Source organism: Megalops cyprinoides, chromosome 20 (assembly GCF_013368585.1).
Source record: "Megalops cyprinoides isolate fMegCyp1 chromosome 20, fMegCyp1.pri, whole genome shotgun sequence".
In the NCBI taxonomy this organism is placed as follows: Eukaryota; Metazoa; Chordata; class Actinopteri; order Elopiformes; family Megalopidae; genus Megalops; species Megalops cyprinoides.
The window spans coordinates 4,482,460-4,504,300 of record NC_050602.1 but is presented as its reverse complement, the minus strand read 5'-3'; the positions used below and the strand labels follow the sequence as shown (position 1 = coordinate 4,504,300).

General features: G+C 42.1%; 2 protein-coding genes across 4 annotated transcripts; both read left to right on the top strand.

The window, feature by feature from the left end:
- Nucleotides 1-80: 80 nt before the first annotated feature.
- LOC118795738 (cytochrome c-type heme lyase-like) lies at nucleotides 81-6,411 on the top strand. Its single transcript, XM_036554440.1, has 7 exons — nucleotides 81-101; nucleotides 921-1,068; nucleotides 1,585-1,754; nucleotides 2,256-2,404; nucleotides 3,747-3,866; nucleotides 4,193-4,279; nucleotides 4,793-6,411. The coding sequence occupies exons 2-7, from the start codon at nucleotides 954-956 to the stop codon at nucleotides 4,992-4,994; spliced, it is 843 nt and encodes a 280-aa protein (XP_036410333.1). The 5' UTR covers nucleotides 81-101; nucleotides 921-953; the 3' UTR covers nucleotides 4,995-6,411.
- Nucleotides 6,412-7,294: 883 nt separating this feature from the next.
- Nucleotides 7,295-13,603, top strand: rwdd3 (RWD domain containing 3). Of its 3 annotated transcripts, XM_036554606.1 has the most exons (5): nucleotides 7,295-7,433; nucleotides 8,322-8,803; nucleotides 10,622-10,737; nucleotides 10,935-11,084; nucleotides 12,207-13,603. In XM_036554606.1, exons 1-4 carry the CDS (start codon nucleotides 7,349-7,351, stop codon nucleotides 11,044-11,046), a joined length of 795 nt encoding a protein of 264 aa, XP_036410499.1. In that variant the 5' UTR covers nucleotides 7,295-7,348; the 3' UTR covers nucleotides 11,047-11,084; nucleotides 12,207-13,603. The 3 variants fall into 3 exon arrangements, with proteins under 3 accessions (XP_036410499.1, XP_036410498.1, XP_036410500.1); XM_036554605.1 differs by lacking the exon at nucleotides 12,207-13,603 and having other exon boundaries at nucleotides 10,935-11,102; XM_036554607.1 differs by lacking the exon at nucleotides 12,207-13,603 and having other exon boundaries at nucleotides 10,622-10,777; nucleotides 10,935-11,021.
- The last annotated feature ends 8,238 nt before the right edge of the window (nucleotides 13,604-21,841 follow it).

Sequence of the window (21,841 nt, the reverse complement as noted above, 5' to 3'; positions counted from 1 at the left end):
CTGCAGTGAACGTAAATACAGCTGTGAAAATATTTTGTCTCGCTAATTGTGTATGAGACCGACGTCGGCAGATGCCCTAGTAATTTTACACGTGTGTCCCGGTAATGTACGGTGTTCTGTAACACTAGCTAGTGAGCTACCTGTACTAACAGCTGTTAGATATCTCGCTATATGTCCATCAATGTCGTTAGCTAGCTGGCATTATCTGCCTTGTTGATACTGTCTCATTCGCACATAACTCGAAATTTCTGTGCAACGTGGTATGTAGCAACTGACATGTCCAGTTAGACAACCTGGCTAGCTAGTCATGTATATGTAATGAAAGGCAACTCGGTGGCTCGCAATTCAAAACCTGCTAACCGGCTAGCTTGCGTGTGGTGTGTCTAACTGTTCAGCTAACCACTTGTAATCGGGAACACGTTTAAAATACTGCAGTAGTGGAGCATCAATACCGAATCGTAGAAGCGGTTGCCTGTTAAGAGCAGAATTTAGAAGCAGGCAAGCTAGAGCTAGCCAGTACCTTTCACCCAAAGCACAGCTTTGACTCACTTTGACGGCCCACACGTTTGTATGTATACATACATGAGAGAGGGCAAGTTAGTTTCTCCATTATCACTGAACTGTTCCAAGAATGCTCAAAATGAAGTGTAAAACCCGTTTTTACTGAAATCGCATTAATTCTTTCGAATAGCCTCATTCCTGAAAAGTAAAATGCTACATTTTTTGTTCAGTTCCATTTAATATATGTATATATGTTAAAAGACATTTGTGCTTTTATATCTATGGTTTGCTGTTCTGTGAAGCTTGCAATGCTGTGGATCACACTTTGGCTCTCACTGAGTCAGGATCAGTGCCCAGAGGCTTGCTGTGCCGTCAGGTTGGGAACACTGTGGCTCACACCTTTCCTCTCACTGGTTCAGGATCAGTGCCCAGAGAATTGCTGTTCTGTCAGGATGGGAGCAACACTTTCCAGCCCCGCGCCGACTGTGAAGGCGGAGGCCCTTTTGGTCCCTCAGCAAGGACTAGCCCCTCCCCCGGGCTGCCCAATGCATCAGGAACAGAAGCAGAGTAAGTCTGCGCTTTTGCTGTCAAAGTCACTGAGCAGACCTTGTTGTAAAAGCCCATTAGCTTTCAGTGAATTGACAATACACTGCAACTCCCTCTTCACTGATTAATAATGTATCAACCGTGCTGTAGCGCACAGTGTTTCTTGACTATTGAACCTGAACCCATTTGCTCTACATGTCTTGCTTTTGAATAATAAGAATAAGAATAAGAAATACTTAATTAATCCCGAAGGAAATTCGATAATGGTGATTCCATCAAAAATGGCATTTCCTCCTTGAAGTTTGTAAGCTTAAATCTGTTGCTAAATTTTGTTTGGCATTCATTTTATGTATTACAGACTAGTTTCATGTTTCTTTTTTATTTATTAATAATGCACAGATGCACTGATCTTTAAATCTTCTTGATACAGACCTTACTCAACAGGTCAACTGACGTTTAGTGCATTCTGTGAATTTAATGAATCTGTGTAGTATTAAAAAAAGCACGTCTCTAAAATGGTCTTACCCTTGTGCTCAGGGGCACCCCCACCAGAGTGCCCCATGCACCAGGCAGCGGCCCCTGTCCCGGAGCAGGTAAAGACACCCTCTGCTGGACCAGCCCATCAGGAGCGAGCCTACGAGTTTGTGGAGTGTCCAATGAAGGCAGCCTCCGGGGGATACCAACACGACATCGACCCAACGAACATGGTATGAGTGCAGCTGCAGTAACTGCACTTCATCTGTTTCTGCAAACATAATACCAATTTTGACAACACAGCAGTTAGTCCTACCCTTGTGAATTCATGGTGCTGAATTCACTACGGTCAATCATTACTGTCACCTGAGGATGTCGTAGTGGAAAAATTTCTTTATGAATTGTACGGATGTCTGATAAATTGATTGAGTTTCAAATGTTATTCATGTTATATTATCTGAATAGTTTATATTCTGCACTAATATCTATCACTTGGTATAAGATCATCTGAAATAATAATAATAACAGTTATTATTCTTACCACTACTACATGAGCTCCACACTGAAGTACATTAGATGGCTATATGTACCTCAAGTTAGTTTGCCATCAGCCAAAATAATAAGTAATAAATATATGATCACATTATTTGTCTGTGGTGTGGATTGTGGACTAAGTAGAAGACCGTATTTTTAAAGGAAGTCATTCAGTTGTTGTTTTTTTGGGTCTCCTGCAGATGCCTCCACCAAACCAGACCCCCGCTCCGGACCAGCCCTTCTCTTTATCGCTGCGCAGGGAGGAGTCCAAGATCCCACGGTCCGGGACAGACAAGAACTGGGTGTACCCCTCCGAGCAGATGTTCTGGAACGCCATGCTGCGGAAAGGGTGTGTGGGGAACTCATCTTTTCAAGCTGCATCTCTAACCTACCTTCCTCCCTATCTATGCCTATCTATCCTATTGATTGTTATTTTCATTTACAAAAGGCACTCTACACTAGCTTACCACTTAACCTGTATCTTACTGACCTCTTTTAATACTTTGCGATACCTACTCTTAGCATAGTGATGCACTTATTTTAAGTCTTTCTGGATAAGAGCGTCTGCTAAATGAAGTAATGTAACGTAATGCCTTGGCAGGACTACAGCAGCAGCTCTCCTCTAGACCCGTGCTCTTCAGGCCTGGGCCTGGCAGGCTGCTGTGTCTCCTGTGACAACCTGTGCCAGCCTGGCTTAGTTAAATTTGATTTGATTTTTGCCTGTGAAAGTAACATGTTGTTGGAAGTATGTTTGTTCAAGTGTGGTTAGGGTATTAATTATAAGGACAAGACCGACCTGAGCCGTGGAAAAGATACTCATGATGTCATATAAGCACATATATAACACTAAAATATTACCTCACTCAACCTGAGTTTGAGTGTTGGACGTAAAATATTGACCCAAACCAAATCCAACCTCTAGCATTTGGGCCCATGGGGCTTGGTGAAAGTATCAGATCACAAATTTCCCTTATAAAATTAAACATGAAGATTTCCTTAATTAATGCATTTTAAAGAAATTCATTTCATTAAACCTTAATCAGGTGTTACATGTTCCACACATTTTAACAAATCATTCAACTAATTGATCTTAATGAAGTTACCTTGAATATGATTTGTCTTAAATATACATTTACATTTATTCATTTAGCAGACACTTTTATCCAAAGCGACTTACATAGGTTACAGTTCTTTACAATGTTATCCATTTATACAGCTAGATATTTACTGAGGCAATTGTGGGTTAACTGCCTTGCCCAATGTCCCAGCGGGGATCGAACTGGCAACCTTTCGGTTACGAGTCCTGCTCCTTAACCACTATGCTACACTGCCACCCATCTCTATTACAAATATAATGTAAAAATACATTTTTAAACTGAAGTGAAAGCTAGTATCAGCATTTTCTGCATCAACCGTTGTTCATGGTGCCATATCACATGCACTCTTTTGCCATTGTTTATTAAGTCAAGAGAGCATGGCTATGTTTAAAAGTAAATCCAGATCTGTATTCGGTGAAACTGAGTCAGTCCTAACGAGATAAGCCCAGCTAGAAATTAACATGCACAGCACTGTGGCAGGAAGAGGGACTGCGTAACACTATTATATCATTATAAGGACAGCCCATTTATATTGGCATGCAAAGCTCACCTGACCGTGATGTCACAATGAACACTGAACACCCTCCCTCTCAGATGGCGCTGGAAGGAGGATGACCTCGCTCAGGAGGACATGAGCAACATCATCAAGATTCACAACCAGAACAACGAGCAGGCCTGGCAAGAAATCCTCAAGTGGGAATCTCTCCATGCAAAGTGAGTGCACGGCCAATCCAAGACGCATTGCATCTGAGACTGTACCATGTGTGAGAGTTGAAGCCCTTGGGTGAAAAGCATGAAGTGGGCTTTGGAAAATGTGGTTACTGCCAGACAGCACCTACAACATATATGCGAGCCTCAGGGCTTCATGTAATTGAACTGCAGTGTGCTTTGTATTTAAAGTTATGTTTTTTAATATAATTTAATAAAATTTTTGAAAGTCAAACACAAAGTTGAAAATAATCTGATTGAGAACAGGCCTTAATTACAGCGGATCCTTTGGGCGTAACTCCATCATTCGGTTCTGATGGTTGCTATTTCAGGGAATGCCCGTGTGGACCTTCTCTGGCCAGATTCGGAGGAAAAGCTAAGGAGTTGTCTCCGCGGGCGAGGTTTCGCCATTGGATGGGGTAAGCTTGGGGGGGTAAGGAAGCGGGCATAGAACCAGAGGGTACTATTGCCCTACCAAGCCCTTTACTTGCATAGGCTCAGTTAAAATACACAGTTTATAAATACAAGAGGTGTATAAAAGCATTTTAAGTCACCCTAGATAAGATATTGACACCTAAAAATTAAATAAGATAATATTTAAATCTAAATAAACCAGTGGACTGGCCCAGTGCCCCAGAAAGTAGCACTCCTGTGGTTAATACAACACACCCTTTTTTAATTTTACCCTTTAATGTGTGGAATGATTCCTCTACTCGTGGGAAGTTATGATCTTACTTCATGATAGTTCACCTGTAATGGCTGAATAGATGTCTCTCGAATGTGTAAATAGTTATTTGTCTGTCTTTACATATGTAAGTTCATATATGACATCACAATCGAGTAGTGCTATGCTTACAGTGAAAGTGTGGATCGCAGGATCTCTGTGTTGGAGTAATATGCAAGGTGTGAAGCTTGCATTCTTGCGTTTGCAGGTACGAGCTGCCGTTCGACAGACATGACTGGATCGTGAACCGCTGCGGGCGGGAGGTGCGGTACGTGATTGATTACTATGACGGAGGCGAGGTTGACAAAGAGACCTACCAGTTCAGCATCCTGGACGTCCGGCCGGCCTTCGACTCTCTCCAAGCCGTCTGGGATCGCATGAGGGTGGCATGGTGGCGGTGGACCTCCTAAACCCTCAACTGGAATTTGACAGCCTGAAAGAAACGGTTTTCACTTTTCTCGCTGAGGCGCGAAAAATAGGCATAACAGATCTACAGGCATACCAGTAATTTTATTGAACTCTATGCTGTAATAATTTGCTTGGTTCTAATCAAAGCTGCATTCACTTCATTGTTTGTGGTGATTTGCGTTACCTTTTATCCGAGTGAATAAGGCCATGGACCTAATGGGTACAGTGTTGACAAACTGGCGGTTATGTTACCAGATTTAGCGACTTTTGTACCTTATGAGCAATAATCACAGAAAGAAATGGTGGTCTATACAGTCTGCAAAAAGCAACTTTTGGGAGAAATCTGGTGACTTGGTGAGTTGGCAACACTGGATGAACCCACATTTCTGCCAGCCTTGTAATGGCTTGTGGGAGGGCACCTTGACGATGGGATCTTTTCTTTGAATCTACTCTACAGCTGTAGTGGTAATGGTGTTATGATGGCACTGTGTGCTATGCAGTGTGACTGTGCGCAGTGGACGTTTTCCATTTTGGAAGAGTTATTTTTAAAGAGGGGATGGTTGAGATGATATTAGTGTTTCTTTCCTTTCTTTTTTTTTTTTTTTTTGGAAAGTGTACACTCATAGGTGGTCAGAAGGGAGTGCTGAAATTACCTCCAGGTAGCTTTAGTGTATCGATTAAAATCAAAACCTGTGTATACATGTGGCTGTAATTTCACGTCTTACAACATTGCTGTTACCACTTTTAAATAAATTGTTTGCTTCTGTTCATTCAAAGTAAATAAATAATAGGAAAGTAGCATTTTGTTTATTTTCTTTTTTTAGTTTAATGCTAACTAAACCACCACATGGTAATATTATATAGAAAACTAATTTAACTTTTTCAGTGGTAATATACATTCAGGCTGCTAATGGTACATAAATAGGAGTTGTTTCAAATGTAAAATTCAAATGCAAATTGCAGTGTCACACACGTCTGTTTTTTTTTTTTCCCTCTCACTGGAAATTGTGTGAAAAGGGAGCCCTGTCACTCGGTGTAGAAGTTTAAAGTTCAGCTTCAAGTGAAACACTTTTCTCATCTGCTGGTGAATAGCTTATCAGAATCTCGCAGTGCATGGCCAGCTAACAAAAGCATTTATCATCCGTACACACTTACAGTAAGAAACAAATCGTTCTGATATTCCAGTGTGCTGTGATGTTGAACAGAATTGCTGGCTCATCAGCAGCGTTTCAAAGATGGTTGTTTTCGTCTACATTTCAGAGCATGAAATATGGCTCATTTTTTTACAGTTGCAGCCAATGATAGCTGTGCTTCAATATTTATTCATTTTAGCTTCTGATTAATTTTATTTATTATTCGTGAATGAAGACTAGTGTGCTGTGATCTCTGTATGATGCTGGTACTCTGCTGAAATAAATAAAGGCGATACTTGTTTTATAGAATGTTTTCAGTTATATATTCATTATGCATTGTCCAATTGTTTTTGTGTTTGTGTACCTGGATCTGTAAAGATTTTCTCTTTGGTAGTTTGGGGGAAAACACAGGAAAACATACCTTCATTTTAATGGGAGTTTTCACTTTAATTTCCGTTAATTTATATGAAGCTTTCATGGTAATATTTCCACCTCCACCTGAAACAGGAAAAGGAGGAGGCTCGGTGCTGAAAGGGATCGCAGTTCTTCAGCGCCGGCTTTATGTGTCTGACACTCAAGACGCTCCACTGTTCAGCATCCAACACAAGCCCTTCATATAGCTGCATAAATTAAAAATGTTGATTCCGTTTGGTGTAGATCAGAAAACAAAAATTGGGTAAATAAAGCTTAATTAGTTTCATCATTCAAGCTTTTAAAATCAGGACAGTATTGATGGGAAAGAAATACACCATTCTGCGTTATAGACTAAATAGCTACCCATGCAAAGAAGAGTTTAAGAAGACGCTGAAGCTTTAAGGTTGACTAATAATGTTTGGGAAAAAGGCAATGCATGAAGCAACTGTTTAAATACTAAATTAGTAGTAGTATTAGTCTATACAAGGAAGGTCATAGAAGAAAGTTTCCAATGAAGCTGTTGATCAATGAATTTTCTTTTTGTTTTTTGCTGTAATTTTTCAACAGACCTCGTCTGTTGCAAACGCATCAGGGTATGTACCCGGAGTCTGCTTTAAATCGGTGCTGCCAGCAAGGAAAACGTGTCTCCACGGAACGAACGACGGCGAACTGTGACCGCCCGGATTATCGTACGTTACGGACAGTGCACTTCACTTATGTCCGGGTAGAGAGAAAGCAAAGGAACTGAGCTTTACATCATAACACGTAGTTTCTGTTGACGTTTGAATCGCTTCGCTGGCATTGCAAGAATGTCCGAAACGGCGCTGGACGAAGCGTCCGTTTTATCAGCAATATACTGTGAGAAGGACGAATTTGCTTTACTTGAAGAGTCAGGTGAGACACGGATCCTGTCTGAAAGATCAATTGACAGCTTGCTAGCTACACCAAGTAGCGTAATGTTAGGCAGGTAACGTTAGGATAACGCTAGGAAAGTTACCATGTGTTGGAAAAACTTCGCGCTTAATGTCACAGGGGTATTGTTCAGTATTTGCTGCATTTACATAATTTCATTATTGGCTCAAGATGCAATCCAGCAAGCAGAGCCAAATTAGTCTCTACAGTGTATTCTTGAAGACGATAATTTAACAAGTTATGAACTTAAATAGGCAGGTAAAACAAACAACTCAAAGAAACAATGTTGCAATTGCATGACTCGTATATAAAAAAAGCTGTCAGCTTGTGGGCTAGTAGGTCAGCTAATTGGGACGGATATTTGCAAGAAAAACAGATGCTATATTAGACACATTTCAGAAAGCTTGCTTACTTATTTTTAAGAATAATGGAGTCATACTAACTAGTAACCTAAGCAACAGGGCTCATGTGATGTATTCGTTTCATATAATACTGTAATAGCAGACTATCTTATATTAGACACATAAATCAACACTACGTATTGTTAATATTGTTCGTGGGGCAGTAGGTGGCTCTCTTGTTCCAAGTAGTTACAATGGTTTCAGACTAATTCATCCTGCTTCCCAACATGATAGATAATTCGTGGCAACAGCTGGATGTATTACCAGCTACACATTTTATTTAAAGTAATTTACATCTGATACAGGGGAAATCAAATTAGTGTTAAATTTATTGTGTCATTATCTCATGTACCTAACTTGCATTTTACAATTGCACAAATGCAACCAATTATTGTAAAGACTATGCTTATTATGGATACAAAACGCAGTAGCCTACATTTGCGATGATCGAATCCATTTCCTGGCACAGATGAAAAGGGGCTGGTGTTCCGAATCCAGGTGGCGGTGGGAACGGGCTCGGAAGAGACCAGGCTGAGTCTGGTGTTTCACCTGCCTCCGGAGTACCCGCGCTGCCTGCCCGACGTGTCCGTCAGCTCGGAGCGGCTGAGCCGGCGGCAGTGCCAGCGCCTGCGGCGGAGTCTGCTGGAGAAGGCGGCCGAGCTGCTGCCGGAGCCCGTGGTCCATGAGCTCATCCTGTGGCTGCGGCAGAACCCCGCGGCCGTCGCGCGCGCGGAGCCCTCGGCGGGGCCCGGGCGCCCGGCAGGGGACTGCGCGCGAGCGGAGGAGGGAGCAGAGATTTGGACAGCCCTGCTGCTTCTCGATCACATGAGGGCTAAAACTAAGTACGTGAAGATCATTGAAAAATGGACGTCCGAATTGGGGCTCACCGGTAGACTCTTCATGGGGAAGTTGATCCTTATCCTTCTACAGGGACCCAGAAGAAGCATAAAGGTATTGTAGTGATTTCTGTGCTGTCAGTGTGATTTGATATTTGGCGATGATGGCCTGGCGCGGTTTATATTCTTCTTTGTATATTTGTATGATCATATGTTCAGACTGTGCAAACGTTTTCTTTGCATGTCTGTGCAGTATACAACTGTGGTAAATTAAGAACATTAACAACTATAAAAAGTACTGCATGCTTTTGTCAATGAGTTAACAATTAACAATGTAACATAGATGTGTGAATGCAGAAGTGTCTGGTCTCTGTTTTTTTAACTGTTTATTGTAGCATACTCTACCTGACATCATCTCTCTGTTGCAAGTTGCAGGATCTTTTACACTGTAGTGATTATGGTTGCACATAAGCTTTGAACTGTTTTCTGCCAAATTACACATATAGAGAAAATGATTACATACCAAACAAGAGAACACTTTAAAATAGATATGGTCAAGTCTGTCATTTGAAGATGTTCAGTATTGCATAAGCATAAAGCAATGTATAATATAAAGATATTTCCACTGTAGTGTATATTTTTATTACAACTGGCTGATCCTTGTGTGATTTCCCTTTTGAACCAGTGGGTGGGTGCTGAGCTCTCAGACCTCTGTGGGGAGTAGTTTAATCCCCAAGATAAACACATCACCTGATAACTCCTTCAGTCCAAGGCTGAGATAAGGCTGAAGGCGCATATCGATTGTTAAACGCACCTCTGCATGTAGGGGAAGGGGGGCAAGATCGAGCCGCTTCCCTTTAGGCCGATTCAGCATTCCAACTGAGCCTCACAGAAGCTTATCTTTTCAAGAAGTCTGCCCGGGTCCGCGGTATGTGAAGGACACACGCTGACAGCCATTGTTTTAAGTAATCTGTCAAAGTTTTTCCTCCCCTGGAGGGGGAAATAAAGATAAAGAACAGCTCTCTGAGTTCTGCTGAGGGAAAAACAAGAGAGCACATTGCCAGCTGCTTGTCAGTGTCCACCTCTGAAGAGTGGGTGTTAGAAGTTGGGTGGAGTTTGAGATGTTTTGTGGCATTTTCAGTTTGCCTATGCCATTTAGCCCCTTCTGTGTTCATGGTACCATTTGCCAGCTATAAAAGCCTCCAAGTGCAGACCCCGCCGAAGAGTATTTCCACATTATCTGTGGGTACTGGCTTGTTCCACCTCAGAGAATAGTTGCTGAGAACTGCTACCATTCCACCAGTTTTCAGTCTGTTTCCCTGTGTCTCTGCTGTACAGGTAGCTCTGCCTTTTCCAGTGAACATTTTCTTTTTGTAAAAATTTGGAGTAGCCAATGATTTCTCATGGAATGCCCAGCTGTATCATAGAGATGTCGCTGATCGCTACAGCCACTGCTAACAATCCAAGAGTGCACAGACAAAAGTGTTCTTCTTCTTAGGACGTGATGCCAGCTCCTGCTGTTTCTTACACTGCGGTCCCCAAGTTAGTGCAGACATTAGTTGGAGGAAGACACTTCATGTTTTATACAGTTTTATACAGGCATAATGCAGGCACCTGATTGACCAGCAGGGTTTGCTGATTTGTGATGAGATCGTCAAACCTGTGCAGCTAGTTTACATTCAGAGTAAATGCCTTGAACACTGAGTTACCCAGGAGTAATTTTTTCCAGGCAGTAAAATATGAAAGAAAAGAAAAAAAAAAAACAAATAGGGGGGAACGGGGCATTAGAATGCTCACCTGTGTCCCCCATTCAAGATCCTACCTCGAAACTGTCAGTGCAATGGCTGTAAACTTGACTGACACACCCAGGTCTCCATGGACTCAGCTGGAAGGCGAGTCTTCACCTCACAGTGGCTTTGTGATCTCTCTTAAGGAGTATCTTCACCTCCAGAAGACCGTGAAGGTGGATGTTGATTCGGCCGGGAAGAAGTGCAAAGAGAAAATGATGAGCGTCCTTAGTGAAGCCCCACTTTCTGATGAGCACAAACAGTTAAGGCCCGCCTCTCTTCTCAGCAGGGTGGATTTGAAGGTAGTGCCTATGACCTCAAATGGTTGTTTAACATACGACTGATGACCCTTCGTCAAACGTGGTCGTGCTGACCGCTGCTCAGTAAACCGCCACACGGAAATGCCTGAAATTGAATGTTCAGTAATCTTTCATGTCTCTCTCCCTCTCTCTGTTTCAGGCTGATAGCTTTTGAAGTTAAAGAGTTTGCATCCGTGGAGGAGCTGAAAGGGGAATTTGAAAGGGCTGGACAGTCAGAGCTATACAAGGAGTTTGTGCACACGTTGCTGTAGACTTTGTGCTTTCCTCATCTGACTGGCCCTGATCAAGAGTAAGTACTACACTAGGGCACCCAAAAAACCTTTTCTCACTCACTCTGTCATTATCTTTGGTAATGATGATCATGGTCCTTTTTTTCACACACTCTTTCATTGCCTGTGGTAATACTGGTCATGAGCCTCTTCTCATACAATCTCTTATTGCCTGTGATAATACTGTTCATGAGCCTTTTTTCATATAGTGTCTTATTGCTTGTGGCAATAATGGTCATTATCTCTGCTTCAGTACATCCTATAAGTGCAGGGTTAAGAATGTACAGTAAATGCATTTTTTGTTAATGCATAATACATTACCTTTCCCTTTCAGCTGTAGCACTGATACAGGGAAATGAAAGTTTGTTTATACATTATTTTACAATGTATTATGCAGTTGTTTTAAACAGTGGAGGCTGAGGGTATTTATAATAGTAAGCATGACAACATAAACATGAACAACCATCTCCATAACAGCAGCAGCCATAACAATAATGTCATAATAACTCATTTGTTGCTTGCAGATTTGGCTCTGCATATTACAGTGGAACAGCACAGCTTACTTTAACTCTCAGTGCCTTCTCTGAATAACTCTTCCTTCTTTTTTAATGACTTCAAATTCTGGAAAAAGGAAAGGGGTCAACAAAACCAGAGACAAAGCTATACATTTTTGTTCAGGTGCTTGTCTACTTCAGCATGTTGATATCGAGTCACAGTAGCATGAAGCATAAAACAGCCAATAAATATGCATGCCTCGTTTCCATGTGGACCACTGCTTGGCGGTATATCAAGCAATTTCAGTCATGTGCAGACAAATGGCCTGTAGCATTTTACTCCAAACATTGCATTTGCATACCAAAGAACAGCGTAGGTCTGCGTGCCATTCAAGAGTATGTCGTAGTCTGTGTGTTTGGCCATTGTCTTTATCACCACGCAATACTTTTTGCGTTGTCTCCTCTTGCCTGTTAATCCCAGTAAGCGGCCAGACCAACTGTTCAGAAGTCACAAACTGTCAGTTTTCATCTTGAGCCAAGGCTCGGTAAACGAGAGTGTTCAATTGTTAGGGGGTGTTTCATAATTTTATCCATCTCGTTTTCAAAGCATCCCTCGTGTGATGGAATGATGTGTTGTCATCTCCGCAGGTCCACCCCAGTTGGGTTGGCTTGGTTATTCCCAACGTCTCTGACGTGCTAATGCGCCCAACGGCAAAATCCATCAAGGGACAACACCATCACATGCCAAGTGTGTGACTGGCATCCTTTGGCTGCCTTTCTCTGGGCTGCAGCCATGACAGAGCTCATTGATGTTGTTTGGCGATGAGAAGGCTGATGAATAAAATCAGAAATTGTTTCATAGAGCTTCTTAAGGGTGTACAATGGAAGCAAGGGAAGGAAGAGGTCTGTGAGAAAAACGGTGAGATGACATGAGAAAGCAGTCTCAGAGGTGACTCCAGTGGAGGTGATGGTGGCGGGCTGAGCCTTCCCCCTCCACTCCTACCTCCCTCCCCCCAAGAAAGTCGGCGCGCGGACCCCCACCCAGAAGCCCAACCTTTGCTATTTAAAAATATTAACCCGGCGTAATGAAGAGCGAGCCCCCAGCCACCTCCCGGTGTCGCGGCTGTCACCGCACCCGCGCGGGCAGGCCCACCTTCCTGGCCTTTTCCCGCGCCACGTGCCTGCCCCTGGAGTGCAGCTTAAATGTCAGTCAGCGGGGTGACATTTAATTGTTTAAAATGGGGCCGTGAACCTTAGCAGAGAGTGTCGGAAGCGGCCGGACCAAGGGTCACCGGGCGCCGCTGTGCCCTCTTTAATCTGTGGGTGCCACACGAAGGGGGCGATGGGGCCAGAAAAAAATCCCAAAACAATAGAATTGGGACAAACATTCTGCTTATGGACGTTTTTGTGCTGAAAACAAGCAGAATGAGAATCTAGAAACCCAGTCTTACTCAGGGATACTTTTGCTTGACATCGTGATACTATTCTGGACATTTTTTACAGCACCGATATTGCGGGTTTAATGGTGATGCAAACTGTTCATACTGCTGAATGAGTGCATTTCAATACAGCATTTCTGTATTCTAAAAAATTAGGGTTCAGAACTGATAAATGCAGATCAGTCATGGCTCAGAATCAAACCACCACTTTTGACTGAAAACGCTGCATGAAATGTGAATTTGGTGGTACATGTTGCTGCTGATATAAATGTATGCAACCTAAATATGCCCCAGCATTACCAAGCCTCCTTGTTTGAAAGGAAACGGGTCTCAAGATTGTCTTGGTTATGTATGCTGTATGTCAGTGTGAAAATAAACTCTGTTTGGTGTTTCCAAACAGTTTTTTTTAGTAATTCAGCTCTATTTGCATATTCTTTACAGTAGAAGCCACTGATCTAAGACCAACTTCCCTCACTCCCTTGGTGATGAATGCAGTTGACAAGCAGCTAAAGATCAGGATAACAGGAAAGACACAGCAAACCTGTCCACCCTAGGGTCTTGCATTTTACGGGAGAGGCTAGTCTTCATGTTTGATTTAAGCTAGCGCTGTTGCTGTTAACTTTCTGTTCAGCAAATTTCTGTTATACACCTGTTCCCTGGTTCCCCTCAGGGCTCTATCCCCCCCATATATAATACACAGATGTGTGTCAGAGCCAGTACATGGCTAGAGGTACAGTGAGGATCACTGAGGATTGTGTTATTTGTCTGCTGTGAAATGAGGATATTGGCCATGGTCCTGTCACTGATGACCTCACTTGGCCCAGGCTTCCTCAGTTAAATGGATAAAACCAAACAAACGGAAAATTATTTAAGAAGAAAACATACCATACTCACACAGACAGAAAGAAATGGAAGGAAGTACAGAAATAGACAGAAATATCTGGGGGACCGTAATGCACCCTAAGCTGAGCTTTGAAGAAAATGGCTGCCACCATGTGAGGAGGGTTAGCAACTCAGGGGTACGCTTGCTTTTCAGTCACCTAGAAGTATGGCAGGCTGAATACTCAAGACAAGAAACTGATATAACAAGGGATAAAACAAGCATAATCCAGGCCAACTCACACGATCTTACTGTATGTAAAGTCAAACTGCAAAGGTAACACGCGCCCTTTCTGCATAAAATTCCACAGTGGCTTCTGAATCTGACCTTTCAGCCACTGTTAGCCTCTCAAGTCTAAGAGGCCTCAAAAACTCCTTCCCTCCACAGGCTTTGAACATGTTGAACCTGTATAAAAAAGAGCAATTGCCCACTCCAGTATTTTTGTGCCACTATACTTTTTATGTGGCTCTGTGTGGGTTGTTTTGATGTTTGAATTGATGTTTTATTCATCTGTACTTTGACAACTACAAATGGCTCAGGAGTTTTTGTCTTTCAATTTTAATTGTGTTTGTGGTGAGAGTATTACCTCATTGCAGAATTCTGCCCCTGGGACACTCAGGTTTGTTGTCGTGTTGGAGGAAATTTAGTTCTTTATTTATATGATTGTTGTCATGTTGGAGGAAATTTAGTTCTTTATTGATATGACTACATTTATCAGTTAAGATGCTGCTATGACAGGTGTGTTTTGAATGTTATTTGATATGGTTGCTATTTTTCATTTATATCCATCTTTAGCACACACACACACAGATGTGTATGTGTGTATGCAGGAGGGGGAGAGTACATGTGTAACACCACACTAATTTCATCCTTCTCTCTGAATAGGAAATCAGCTTTTTCAATTCTTGGTGCCACCAGTCTTTTATCTTTTCTTGGAGGACTTCAAAGGTGAAAGGTCATGTGGGTGTAGAATAAAGTTGTAAACTTGCATGTGCTGTTTAACTGGTTCAGATATGGTAGATTTCCCTTGGTATTTTGAAACCCAATGAAATTTTTCAAAATTCGGGTAACGGCTACTTTTCACTTGGCACTTCAAATCCCCTTAACTGGGAACAGCTTATTTAAGGCTCTTTGATGGCGTTCTTATAGAAGTGTGCAGGAGAATGACCAGGGAGTGTCACCGCAGTGGAGTCGGTATGTCACAGAGACAGAAGCCTGACAGGTCAGTGGAGGTGAGTGTGTGAGGCATTGAGCTGGGTCGTCACAGCAGCGCTTTCTCAGCGCTTTCTCCCCCGTTCCAGACACACTGTCAGAGAGATGGCAGAACCCTTCAGAGGTCTGCACAAGGCGCTTATTGTCCTCCACTGGAGATTCCAACATCCCGGCAGCGGGTAGGGCAGCCAGACTCTTCCCATGTAACTAGACACATGGAACTAGGCCCCCTCTGGCCCCTCCAGGCTGCCCTGGCCCATGTTGCTGGGGCTCCTGGAAGCCTAATCACTTTGACCCTCTCCGATTCGGCAACTCCCAATTTGTTATGGAGGGGAAAACTTAAAAGCATGTGTTAAGCTTCTTTGTTACTGTTCCCCAGCCTCTTTTCTCCTCATGTGTGTTTGCTTAAACCACAGTGGAACAGCAGACCAGACATCCATGCTGACCTCTCAACCACCTGTCGGCTCCAAATAGGCTATACGGAAATTATCAGGTAAATCTCCGAATGCAGAAGCCCTGAAAACTCTTTCTCTGCCCTCTGTTGGCTCACGATGGGTCGTCTGAGAAATATAAAAATTTAAAAATCAAACGTCACCTTGGAACACTCATCAAATGATTGGCACAATAATGTAAGATAATATCACTGACCGGTAAACTTGTACAAAAATCCAGTGCGAACTTTAGTGTGTCAGTACAGACCTCTTTGAATTCTGAGCAGCTAGAAGGTCTTTGCAGTGTAAGAAAGTTTGCATGGGTTCAAGCCTGTTTTGCTGAGGTGAAACGTGGAACACAAGACCTCATGGATCACAGACTTACATCTACATGTTCATCATTTGTCAGATACTCGTATCCAGTGACTTACAAAGTGCACCTAATAGTGTCATGAAAAAGCTGTACAAACAAAACACTTCCAACTATTTTTGAACACAGACTTGCTCATGGTTTGAATCCAGTAAGGAAAACTGCAGTTCAATAAAAGATAAAAACAAACAAATAAAACTTCCCAGATGAATCCTGTACTTTATTACAATAGAGAGAGAGCTGGCTTCAGTTAAAAAGCCATCCTCAGGGAAATAAGTCACTGTGTTAAAATAGGACATCAGATTAGATTTTTTTCTTTCCTTTTTGGAATCACACTTTCCTATAACATGACTCACCAGTCTTGATTGATGCCTGGGGGCCAGTGTTGGGTCTTTAGGCGTCAAAGCCAAAATGGTGGTAAGGGTGCTGAGGACAGAAAAAATTCCCAGAGAAAATCTGCTGGCCAGGAAGTGGAGGGTAAGTTAGAGTGCAGGCATTCTACAGAGTCATTTCTCTTCCAGGTCACGTGCAGCCAATCACACAAGTGGGAGACAGGAGGGTGAACAGTCACAGAGACAGAGCAAATGGTGTGGCATTTTACCACCCCTTAGGATAACCATAACACATTTCTGAGAAGCATGCAGTGCCTTGTTTATGAAAAAATTGTGTGCCACACAACAAAAGATTGCTCCGCTCTAGCTCTGTCATGGAGTTATTAGACGGCTCAGTGGCGTTTCGATCTGCATCTTGCAAGGAGATGAGAGAGCTCCTATTAACTGTCCTGACTGGGTGTTCAGACTCTTCACCACTTCATTACCAATAAGGTCAAATCTGTTTGTTTTCCTATGCCATCCTCCTGGTGCTTTCTACAGTATTTAAAAGCCGAGGGCTTCCAGGATCTACAATATTGCAGACCCTCATTAGTGGTCCTATAGAAAGGTTCTGTGGTGCAGCAGAGCCAAGTGAAAGTGACAACAGTATACGACATTAATCATTAAAATAATATGGCATTATGATCAATGGAGTTTGTAAATTAGATACACATGGCTTGTCACTTGTTTTCATTTGTCTGACATTGGTTACATCTAGAAACCCTTTCAATTAAATGGTGTTTCTCTTGGTCTTGGTCCATTCTATTCGTGTGTGTGTGTGTGTGTGTGTGTGTGTGTGTGTGTGCGCGCACGCGCGCACATGGTAATGGAAAGTGTATGATCATAGCATATCTATTACATGTTAGCTTGTTAGTTAGCCCCCAGATAAGGGGAAGAAAACAAAAAGTCTTGCAGCCTGTCCATGCTAGAGTGAAACAGTAGAACCTTAAAAAAATCTATGTCTTGTGTCTTGAATTAGTGCTCAATATAACTAATTCAATGAATTCAGTTTCCAGGAATGTCTCTGCAGGCCCCTTTCTCTGAAAGTGAAAATGTATAATAATGTAAAAATGAATTATTAAAATAATTGGTCCACTGAGCATTCCTCTAACTTGGCTTGCTTAAAATAATTGTGTAGTCTCAGGTTTCAACCCAGGGCCATTCCCAGCCATATCTTTGCAATGTGACAAGGTCTGGAAGTGATGCCATTTTGCGTTTCTTTTTACAGTTACCTTGTGGCACCTTGTGCTGGGTGTGGCTGCTGTGTTAGGTGGTGACTGGGTGAGATGCAGACTCCAGGTAGAGTTCTAAAATGGCTATGGGATGTGAGGTTTGGCCCATAGCCATTTTAGAACTCTACCTTAGATGAGAAAAAACAGCAGAACAAGCAAAGTTGAGTAGGGAGGAGGTCGCCAGGGACTGAGAACGCAGGCTTCTAAGCAACAGCCTTCTCATGGAGGGTTTGTGGGGAACAAAAACCAGCATTTGTGGGGAAGTCCACCACTGTCCATGGACCTGAAGGCCTCCAGCAGGAATGTCGAACACAGGCCAGAGTGGTGTCAGAGGTCATTTTGAAGATACCCATGGTGCTTGTAATATTCACTGTCATTATCAGTATTCATTTACAGTCCGTGGCAGTAAATGTCACCATTAACCAATGAAACTGGACTGGAAGAATGAGTCATAGTGTTGTTTCATCCTTATGTTCTGCCACAAGATTTTTATGGAGACAAATGCATATACACACAGACATGAACCACAGGATACAAGTGTAAAGTTTGTTTGAAAATGGGTAAAAATTTATAGATTATACCACCTGACACCAATGCAGGGTTTAATTTTCAAATGCTTGGTTGTACAGATCATGCATTTAGTTTTTATTTAGAGTGCCATTTCCAACTAGCCACCTTCCCCATGCGTCTTTCTCAAATACTCATGGCTTTTCCCCTAGGAAACCAAAAATATATCTGACTCCAATCTAGCATACAGCTGAGTCTTAAACTGTTAATCAGCTATTGAACAATCTTAATTGGCCTGTATGACTTGAAGACAGTGCAGTTTCTGGGTTGCACTTTCAGTTTAATTAAGAGTCATTAAAAATCAGTTAAACAGTGAGAATTACAAATGAATTAGATCTGCTCCTACTTTTCAAAACGAACGGCACTGCCTACTTATCTTGAGAGAACCGTCGGATGTCACAAACAATTAGTCTAACTGGTCATTTATTCAGAATTTTTCTTTCCCTGTCTTAGAGGTTGCTAAAGGGGTGTTTCAAAACCAGCAGAGACCCACTAAGGCCTTCAACACACTGCAGAGCAAAAAACAAAATTTTCTTTTTTTTTTTGGTTTCCCACCCCTTAACTCCCATACTGCTAACAAAGAAACAAAACTGTCAAAACACTTTTCTGACTCATCTTCATTCGATGTGACGGCTAAACTTGCATTCGCTGTATTTTTTTTTTTTCATTCCAGTAGTTCTAATGACTCTATTTTTGAGAGTGAGACGAACCGCCACCTGCTTCAATTACCTTGGCATTAGGACTTGATTTTTCCATTATTAAGCTCGGGTTTTTAATCACCATAACAGCAAGAACACATTAGCTCATTAGCATTCATGTGCATACCCCTGAATAATACATTGATAGTACACAGCCTTTTTTAATTAAACTGGAGTAGTTCGTTTTTGGTGAGATAAGCACGGCATTGACGTCCTTATGAAAGAACGAAAATATTTTCCTCGTTTCAGACAAGAGTATTTTTGGTGCAATAGAACACTAATCTATGATTAGTATAAAAAATAGTCATAAATAATCAGAAAATAGTCATAAATACTAATAAAGCAGTTGCATATGCATCTATGTATGCAATGTATTTAAATGTAAAAAAGGCGAACTGTATATTTTACACAAAAAAAAAATAATTTGCCTATTTATTCAGGGCTTAGTGAAGCCTTTAGCTGTATAATGTCGGCTTGTTTGTGGCTACCAAGTACCACTGGAGTGGGCGAGAAGGCGTGCCGAGATTGATTCAGTTACCGGTATGTACGCTGTGGTCTTGTATGAAGTGATTGAACTTTCCGTTTCAAAGTAGACTAGGGGGGTTTCATTACGAGTTATCAAAGACGCTCCCTCTTTTAAATAAAAAAGCAGTAATCAGGTTTTATTATGTGGAGTATATTTTTTTCGTAGCTACTTGAATAAAGCATTCAAAGCGAACAATGCATTGTCTGGAATGTGCAGAAATGCATGTTGGGAAAGCAAGGACAGATTGCAAAGTCAATTATGAAAGCATTCAGCAACAAAACACGTGAGAAGAATCCGCCGATGTTTGTTCAAGGACCTCTGCCGCTCCCGTCTCATTGACAACGATACATAAATATGCAGATGTACAATCTGAATGCCGCCATCAATGGCTTTTTTGTGATCCATTTTTCATGAAGTCTTTGATACACACATGAAAGAGCTGTAAAAAAAAAAAAAAAACAGAAGTATACACTGCACAGACACACTCGGTTGATAAATATTTGAATACAGCCAGTCGACCCCCTACCTCTTCTCTTCAAAATTAAAGCAAGTTTTAAACTGTAGAGTTCTGTTGATTCATATTTGTCTAAAGGCCCATTTTGGTGTAGACACTGATGATTATTTTATTATGGGTGTTGCAACGGCTGCATTTATGGGTTCAAAGGAGAGAGAGAGAGAAAGAGAGGTCACATTCTTATCAAAGCTTTAGGTGGCATATAGTGTGTTTCTTCGGTTTCTTTGTACTGTCCGTGGCACGTAGAACCTATTACAGAAAATCACATCAGACTTGTTTACGCAGTCAGCACCAGAGGGCGCTGTTGCACTGTAACACAAGATGAACGATCGAAAAAACTCCAGCAACATTTACCCCATGATGTTTCATCTCAATTCTGATTCTAATTTCCTCCACGTATAAATACAAATTAAACTTAAAAAAAACAGATGACTCATACATTGATTTTTAATTTGCCATGTCTAAAATAACTCATTCTATGAGTGTGTTAGTGAAGATAAAAATGACAGCAGCTGCCTCATAACAGTGAAATTCTCACCACAGATCCAGACCCTAGGACAAGACAGGCACATGACCTCTGACCTTTCACCTGGTTTCATGTCTCTACACTGTACTCTGTTATGTCACATGACACATTGTCAGTATGTGACACAAAGCACACATGCCATGTATTTAAGAAATATTTTAAACAGTATTCAATAAAAAAATAATAAATTTTGGTCATCGGAAAATGATGGGTTGACCAGACAGAACAAACAAAATACAAAATATCCCATCGGACTGGTGGTTAAATTTGCACGATCTGTCAAGAAAAGAGTTGAGAGTCTCCACACGGATCAGTAACCCATCTCCTCCCTGGCTGCGCTCCAGCAGCACTGGGCATCGATCTTGATTTTGGTGGGTGAGTCCCAAGCCTCTCAGGACCAGTACCCGTGGTCATGTTTTGAGATCATGGTTTCGCCTGCATCAAACTGGCAACCCTCTGCCTCCTCTCCCCAAAGGCCACCCAGCTTCAGCAGGGAATCAAGGGACCACTCTCTGTCTCTCTGTCTTTTATTGTCTCCTCTCTTTGTCTCTTCTCTCTCTTTCCCTCTAACGTTTTTCATTTCTTCCCCCCCTCTTCTTCAATCCCTGTTGTTCTCTCTCTTTGTTTCTTTCCCTCCTTCCCCCACCACCCCCTTTTCTGTCTGTCACTGTGGAGGACCATACGCTTGCTTCAGGAGCCATCCCTGTACAGCACACACTACTGGTCCCAGATCAGGTGACCTGAACAGAAGGTTCAGCACTTATAAACATGTAGCCTGAGGCTCTGGCGAAGGCAGCCGCCCTGGATCAGCCCCCACCTCAGTGCTCTGAACATGCCCTGCTGACCCTGGATGTGGAATTAATACATCTCATCTGTACCTGCCTTTTGTAACCTGGGTAGGATGTGTTCAGCTGCACCACGGTTCTACAGGACCTGGCCTAGTCGGCGAAATCCAAGGGGCTTTAAACAAAATACAGCAGACTCAATTTCACATAGAATGAGATCAAATGCTAACCTTCATTACAGGTGATGGAGACTCGTCCTAGAGGCCAAGGCCAGACACAGCACAGGTCCTGATGATTGACAAAAGTCTTATTTTGTCATTGGTAAAAGTCACTGGCCACGTACTGCATTCAGATTGCCAAGTTTAAGGATTAGTGTCAAGCGTCAGTATCAATAGAGAAGAAAAAGGCAACACTCACTGGTAAGACTCACCATTTTTGTATTTTTTTTTACATTTCGCGTAAGGAGTGAAGTCAATTTTAAGTCTGACTTGAGAGTATAGTGTAAAGTTAAACATGCATTCTCGCATCTTTGGAAGTGATGGATTTCTGTCACACAACTCACTAACACACACACCCGACAGCCTGGTATCCCTTTGGTTATAAATTGGATCCCATTGTGTAGCTCCAACCTCCAACCCCCACCCCCTCCATTCTTTATTCTTTCCCTTCCCAAATCAACATGGCACTTTGCCCATGTTGACTGTAATTTTAATTTCAGTGAATGCTTATTAA

Excerpts from the sequence above, each read along its gene's own strand:
- rwdd3 (XM_036554606.1), top strand. The coding sequence starts at position 7,349 with ATGTCCGAAACGGCGCTGGACGAAGCGTCCGTTTTATCAGCAATATAC. Across the intron at positions 8,804-10,621 it reads GACCCAGAAGAAGCATAAAG|GAGTATCTTCACCTCCAGAA; the intron begins GTATTGTAGTGA and ends ATCTCTCTTAAG. Across the intron at positions 10,738-10,934 it reads CTTTCTGATGAGCACAAACA|GCTGATAGCTTTTGAAGTTA; the intron begins GTTAAGGCCCGC and ends TCTCTGTTTCAG.
- LOC118795738 (XM_036554440.1), top strand. The coding sequence starts at position 954 with ATGGGAGCAACACTTTCCAGCCCCGCGCCGACTGTGAAGGCGGAGGCC. Across the intron at positions 1,755-2,255 it reads ACATCGACCCAACGAACATG|ATGCCTCCACCAAACCAGAC; the intron begins GTATGAGTGCAG and ends GGTCTCCTGCAG. Across the intron at positions 4,280-4,792 it reads AGGTTTCGCCATTGGATGGG|GTACGAGCTGCCGTTCGACA; the intron begins GTAAGCTTGGGG and ends TTGCGTTTGCAG.